The sequence below is a fragment of the Sardina pilchardus genome, chromosome 7 (assembly GCF_963854185.1).
Source record: "Sardina pilchardus chromosome 7, fSarPil1.1, whole genome shotgun sequence".
Taxonomy (NCBI): domain Eukaryota; kingdom Metazoa; phylum Chordata; class Actinopteri; order Clupeiformes; family Clupeidae; genus Sardina; species Sardina pilchardus.
Genome location: NC_085000.1, coordinates 6,373,167 through 6,380,666, shown reverse-complemented (window position 1 = coordinate 6,380,666; position 7,500 = coordinate 6,373,167). Strand labels below are relative to the sequence as shown.

The 7,500-nt window shown below is 46.1% G+C and overlaps 1 protein-coding gene across 1 annotated transcript in view; it reads left to right on the top strand.

Moving 5' to 3' along the window:
• Positions 1-7,500, top strand: part of tp73 (tumor protein p73) — a 24,766-nt gene that overhangs the window by 10,833 nt on the left and 6,433 nt on the right. The window contains exons 3-6 of the mRNA XM_062540511.1: positions 5,808-5,994; positions 6,219-6,334; positions 6,920-7,029; positions 7,274-7,416. Of these exons, the coding sequence (XP_062396495.1) occupies positions 5,808-5,994; positions 6,219-6,334; positions 6,920-7,029; positions 7,274-7,416 (556 nt within the window). The remainder of the gene's footprint in view (positions 1-5,807; positions 5,995-6,218; positions 6,335-6,919; positions 7,030-7,273; positions 7,417-7,500) is intronic.

The following is a 7,500-nucleotide window of genomic DNA, read 5'->3' as shown; positions in this document are numbered from 1 at the left end:
ACTGTACAGTCGGTATAGGTGTGTGTGTGTCTGTGCGTTTGTGTGTGCGCACATGTCTGCGTGTGCGTGTGAGCTCATGCCCGAAGGCATCGGGAACTGTAGTAGGGTTTTGCATCACCTCAGGCTATGTTGATCAGCATAGGGGCACGCTGACAGCTATGACTTCTGATGAGGCGGGTAGCGTTCAGTATTGCCTGCCTTGCCTGGTCCAGCAGGTAGCGTTCAGAGCTGCCTTCCTGTCATTACAGCCTCCACTGGCATCCACTGGCATTCTCACCTTAACCCCGTAGCCCCCTGTTAGGAGAACAGGCATGTCCACAGCTGCACTTCTCCAGATGCCAGCAGCATCAAAAAAAGCTCTGCTTTTATATGCATTCATTTAAGACATGAAGTCATCTAAAGCGGTGTAACTTTCATACACAGTTATGTGTCAAATTTCAAGATCTGAGTGCTTAAAAAAAAAAAGAAACTCCAAAACAACGGATTGGCACAGCACCGTGTTTGGTGCATCACAACAGCGTGTTGTTGCTCTTGGTCTACCAATGTCTTCTGTGATTGGTCAACATGAGTGAGGTGCAAGTAGTAGCCACTGGCCTTTGGATAATAACTGGTGTTGATGTGGAGTGGTCAGGGTTCTTGAAACGTCTTGAGGGCTGGTTTCATGTGCACTGAACTGGGAAACCATTTGTAGCTGTTGTGGTACCTGGGAGATGCTTACATAGACGTCAGAAATATAATGATCACCCACTTACAACCCGTTCACCAACTGTGGATTGCTTGATTATAAAGGCCGTGTGATGATTTGGTACATGGTGTTCTTGCTTCATGTTGATACACATTTTGTGTTGATGTGCATTTTGTAGACTTTGCTGGATTCACAGAAGTATAACTGGTGTTCATTGTGCTTGACTGCTTTTTAGACTTGCCACAACACTGTAGCATAAACACACATGAAGCTTTGGGGGTAATTATTCCCGGGGTGGGATTCCCGTATGACTCCCAGAAACGAGAGCTTTGCCTGGGATCCACATTGCTGCAGCTCAGGGTCTTTGGATTCCGAGAGGGATGAACGGGACTGAGATCTAACGCAGCGTCGCGCGGCTCTCTCCTCTGAAGACCCATCAACATGCTTGGTGTGTGTGTGTGTGGGTGGGTGGGTGTGTGTGTGGGTGTGTGGGTGTGTGCGCGCGTGTGTGTGTTTCTTAAGTGTCCGTGTGTTTTAGTTGGACATGCTGAAGCTTGTCTCGGCTCCTGGCGTGTTGAGAGCTGCTCATCTATGCTATTACCCTCATCCTCACTTGGCCAGCCTGCACACGCCCAACACACACACACACACACACACACACACACATCAACACACACGTCAGCACAAAGACAGACACAGGCACAAACACACACAAACAGTACATCCCTCCTGAAAATAAAGCTCTTTAAGGCAACCTCACATGTATGCTCAGACCCACATGCACACACACATACATGTGGACAGACACATAAACAAGCATGACCACATATAGTATATTGTCACATAACACATGCCCCACACATGCACATGCATACACACACACACATGCCCATGCATGCATTGTATAGACTCAATCCACACTCATGCGCACCCGCAAGCAAAACAAACTATCGTTGATGATGGCTGAATAATACACAATAGTAAAAATGCAAATGGTAATAAACTGAGATCTTGGATGATCAAGAGGGTCCATGGCGTGGCGTCTGTGCTTGCATAGTTTGACAGTGAAGCCTGCTGTGCCTGTACACGTCTACCTGGACACATAGAGTAGGCCATCTCTCTCTCTCTCTCTCTCTCTCTCTCTCTCTCTCTCCTTCCTCAGAGCCAGTTGCTTCTTGACCTCATGACTAATGCTCTACCAGACAAGCGCCCATTTGAAAGTGAGAGGGCTGAGCTGATTCACTGACAGTACAAAGACACACACACACACACACACACAGACATTGAGACACTGTGTGTGTTTAAGCACGCAGACATTTTACACACAGCAGCACTGTGTACACAAGCGTTTAGCCTCCCATCACCGGCGACACTGATGCTTCCTTACTGTGCATTTGTGTGTTGTGTGTTTTAAGCATTTTACAGTGCTGCGTAGTAGACCAATGCGGCCTCATTGCAACACTGTGGTACGGATTAGTGTAGTGCATTAACGTGCATGCTCTGCTGATTGCGTGGACACACACACACACATTCCGGATCCTTTTTTGCACCTTTGTTCTTTCTCTTCCACCCGTTTCATCTGCGTGAGGTACATCATAGATGTGTGTGATTCTGAAAAGTCCTTGTTTTCGTGTTTGTCAGTACATTTCACGTTCCCTTTTTGTGTGTCATTATCGTAAAGCTTGTGTTTCCATCGGCGCTGTCAGGCGTCAGCTCCGTGTGAAGTCTCCCGGGGAGTGTCGGCGTGTCAGGGTGTTGATGAAACGGCGTAGCCCGCGCACGTTAGCGTAAGCATATTTGGGCTGTTAACCAATTTTTTTGCGCGGGGCAGGCCGGAACACGTCGGCCTGGATGACAGTCTCATCATTATCACTCGGCCTGGAGGGGCCTGCCTCAACCTGCACCCGTCCACTCCTCTCCGTCTCTCCTTCTCCCTATCCCTCCATCACCGCCATCCTCCCTTCCTTCCGCTGCATCCATCCGTCTATCCGACTCTCATCTCTCCTTTCATCTCGGTTCATAATCTGTGTGCTGCCCATCCTCGACGCTTTCTCTTTTTTTTATCCTACTTGAGATATTTCTTTATCAGTCATTCAGTTGGACTTCTCTCTTCTCTTTTTCATCTGTATCTCTCTCTCGCCACCCATCTCCATCCCTTCTTCTCTCTTCTTCTCTCTCTCTCTTCATCCCTCTCTCCATCCCTCTGGTCAATAGTTATGGTCCTGACTCCTCAACATCAATAGCATCAAGCAGGGAGAGTGATGAAACACTCTTCTGTTTATTTGAGTGTGTGTGTGTGTGTGTGTGTGTGTGTGTGTGTGTGTGTGTGGGAGATAGCTCATCTGGATTGAGAAGATAAGATAAAAGGAGCGGTGTGGAATAAAAGAGGACGTGTGAGTGGACAAGTCCGGGCGTCTCCAGTGCAGCTCTCACCTCAGCTCTGCCTGATTGATGTCTCTGTGTGAGCTCTCACACTCTCACAGATGCTCCTGCTCGTCTTTGCCTTCCTCTGCTCACTCTACTTTCTACATTCACTCACACACACACTCATACAACCATACTCATTCGCTCATTCACTCACTCATTCAAGCAGTCAATCATTCACTCATTCACACACACTAGACATACTTACCCCCTCATTTACTCAATCACTCACTCACTCACTCACTCACCCCATCACATATTCACTCACTTCATAGTCACATATTCATGTAACATATTTAAGTTGTTCCCTCACTCCCTCACTCACTCACTCCCTCACTCACTCACTCACTCACTTTCTCATCTATGCATGGTCCTGTTGGATTGGCACATGGCGAGATTCATTAATTTGGCGATCTGCATTTGACCACCGATATGCCCAAAGATGGTTTTCAAAAGGGATTTCACTGTAGTGATTCATAGCAGACAGAAGACGTGAAGGTGGCAACTTACCATGTGAAGACTTTCGAGTGAAACTCTGAAATCAGATCATTACATGTTCATATTTATGTTTTTCCATACATGTTTGCATTCTTTCAGCTGGGTTTAATGTTTGGCCACAGAAGCAGGTTGAGTGCTTTGTGTGTGTGTGTGTGTGTGTGTGTTGTTAGTACGTGCACGTGCAGGTGACTGATCTGTGTTGATTTTACTGTGGATTATCTGCGTTATCACCAGACTTTCCCTCTGTGGCCGATCCAGTGGATTGAATGCAGGATGCTGGTGTCTCTTTGTGTGAATGTCACAACAGCGCATACCCAGAGCCACCCTACCCTGAGTCCCTCCTCACTCCACGATCAGAGTGTGGTTCCTGGGGAGAACCCCACAGAGCCTATGGCCCTGGTTGAGGAAACTAGGGCTCTTATATGGCAATGCTCATGCCAAGAATAATTCCTCTAGTGCTCACTATGCAATGAATTTACATTTCAAATGTAATAGTGGCTCTGTGTGTCTGTGGTTTTAGGACTATTTTAGTGTAACCCATTGTAACCCGTAACCACTTAATTTATTAGAAATGTCCACTTCCAAAGGTTGGAAATCAGGTGAACAATCAGGTTAATTCAATGTAAATGCTACTTGACAGAGTTAGTGACATACAATTTTTCTCTCTCTCTCTCTCTCTAGGTTGTGAGTAGCCTTTTGAGTTTGGAACTTTGGCAGTTTTGTCTCTGTTTTTCTGTGGTCTCTATGGTTTTCTCTTGAGTTTATGTGGGTGTAATACGCACAATGCCAGTGATTGTTTGACTGACTCCTGTGTGAGGGCATCTGGTTTATGCACAGCTCCATATCCATGAATCACATTAATGCAAGTCCATACACAACCTGCACCCTCTTTTCCTGGAAGGATACATTTAGGTTTCCTGGGGTGAATATTTGGGATGTCTTGATGGAGTTTTGGGGCGTGTTCGGGCGCGTCTGGTGACACATGCGTCGGTTTCCTGCTGACTTTGGGAAATATGCGAACGCACCCGCATCCATATCAAAGCAGAACGTTCTTAATATGGAGGTCTAACTGACAGCAACTGGAATTCTGTCAGACAAGGGAGAGGAATATAATGTCAATATCATGCATGTCTGCTTATATTACATGGTGTGGAAACTGACTATAAAACAAATCATTATAATGTCATATGTTTTGAATTCAAATGAAGAGCAGGTAGATATTTATTATGATGTCTGTATTGATCAGGAAACCTCGGCATAGTATTGATTTCATATGCCATAAATCATCCTAGTGATGTTGGAGTATATCAGCTTTAGAGTGAAGGTGCATTGGACTGTCTAAACATGAGCAAAGCCCATTTTCAGAGCTGCAGTGCTGATGTATGCAGACCTCTCACTCAGCTGATTCAGCAAGTAATCAATCAATCATATTGACCATCGGTAGTAAGATGTACTCTGTCTTGTCAATAAAAGAAAGAAATGGCAATGACCTCTAGTGAGAGTTGCAGTTAACATGTAACCTCAGGCCAAACATGGCCTTCACCTAGAGCTGTCACTGATGCTCAGACATGTCAACTGTGAACCCCTTCAACTAACTACTCCAGATATACACACACACACACACACACACACACACACACACACACACACACACGTGTGGCTGACCTAGTAAGCCGAAGTTTAACAGCTTGATCATGCACACACACACACACACACACACACACACACACACACACACACACGCACACACACAAACACATACCTGTGTCTGAGCTTGTAAGCTGAAGCTTAACAGCTTGATCATGGGACCAAGCCAAAGACATACTGATGGAAATGTACAGCACCCTCCACATTCACTGGCACCCCTGGGTGAAGATGAGTAAAAAGAAGTATAGACAATTAACCTTACAAAGAATAACCTTAAATAATCATCCTATGCACTGGTCAGATGCTGACTAACTCTACATCTGCAGACTGAATCGTTTCAGAGTTTTCGTATGGACGAGGTATTTTCTGAAAACGATGCCATGTGAACGGAATACATTTTGAAAACATTGTTTCCAAAACCTTTCCTTTTCATTGGGCCTCAGACCTGCGCTGACTTGGCCAGACATCAGAGCTAAAATATCACATAGTGTAACAGACAGATGTTATGTGATGGACTGTAATGTAATGCACGTTCATTGTCTCTCCCCTATAGTACTCCCCCCTACTGAAGAAGCTGTACTGTCAGATCGCCAAGACATGTCCAATCCAAATCAAGCTCTCCACAACTCCGCCCCCGGGCAGCATCATCAGGGCGATGCCCATCTACAAGAAGGCGGAGCATGTCACAGAGGTGGTCAAGCGCTGCCCCAATCATGAACTCGGACGAGATTTCAACGACAGTGAGTATACCAATGATAGCCACCTATATACATGGAGGACCAAGTGTGTGTGTGTGTGTGTGTGTCATTTGACTATCTGTTATGAAGAACACCTTTAATGGTTTCAATCTTTTTTTAAATATCGCATCACTTTTCTTATCTCATTTTCTAATTTCTTCCTCTCTTCTTCCTCATTCCATATGCATCCCCTCTTTTTTCTCTCTCCCTCTCCCTCTCCCTCGCAGGCCAGGTCGCCCCTGCCAGTCACCTGATCAGGGTGGAGGGGAATAATCTGGCCCAGTATGTAGACGACGGCGTCACAGGCAGACAGAGCGTAATGGTGCCTTATGAGTCTCCACAGGTGTGTTTTACATAAACACACACACACACACACACACACACACACACACACACACATTCCACTGAAGATGTTATTAGACTTTTCTTTGACCTCGCATGCCATGGTAGAACTACAATGTTCCTGTTTTTTCATTAGCACCATGCTCCCAGGGCATGTGTAGTAGCCGTGTTAGTAGTGTGTGTGTGTGTGTGTGTGTGTGTGTGTGTGTGTGTGTGTGTGTGTGTGTGAGATCTGCATCTGAAGGTGGAGGAGGTGACTGATGGGGTTAAGGATGGGATGCTGGAGTAGAATTAGTGATTTGGGGTAGAGGCATTCCTCCCCTGCTGATTACTGTCCAGCCCTACTGTGGGGCAGGTTGAAACCTGTGAGGGAACAGACAGGTAATTGCAACCTCCCTTGATGATGACAAAGGCCGTTAGAGGAGGCACAATCTATCACAGGCAGATGCTGCTTGAGCACTCTGTGCTGTCGCCACCTACTGGCTAGGAGAAAGAACACTTTTAAACACTACTTTTAAACACACCTCAATGCCGATGGTTATTGTATGACCTTGGTAAAGAAAGACCCTTTCTTCTTGTCCTATAGGTGGGGACAGAGTTCACCACTATCCTCTACAACTTCATGTGTAACAGCAGCTGTGTGGGAGGAATGAACAGAAGACCCATCCTCATCATCATCACCCTGGAGACACGAGAGTGAGTATACGCAAACACACACACACACACACAACTGCACATCATCATCCATGTCATCACAAACATACACACTTAAACACACGCAGTGAAATTCAGAAACATAGAAGCATACAAATACATGTACAATATCACAACCGTTACCAATTACCAGAGTAAAGAAATAAGTCTGAGCATACACACATGACCATAGTCACACTTTCTTGCACACATAACCTATGCTGAGGCGTGTCCAATGTCTATTCAGTGGTCAGGTATTAGGCCGGAGGGCGTTTGAAGGTCGGATCTGTGCCTGTCCGGGTCGAGACCGCAAGGCGGACGAGGATCACTTCCGAGAACAGCAGGCCATCAACGAGAGCGTCAACAAGAATGGCAACGCCAACAAGCGCAGTGAGTCGCCCTCTTCCTCCTCTTCCTCGTCCTGTCTCTGCTGTAGCATCTACACATTTTTGGTGTTTGCAGTGATTCTTGGTT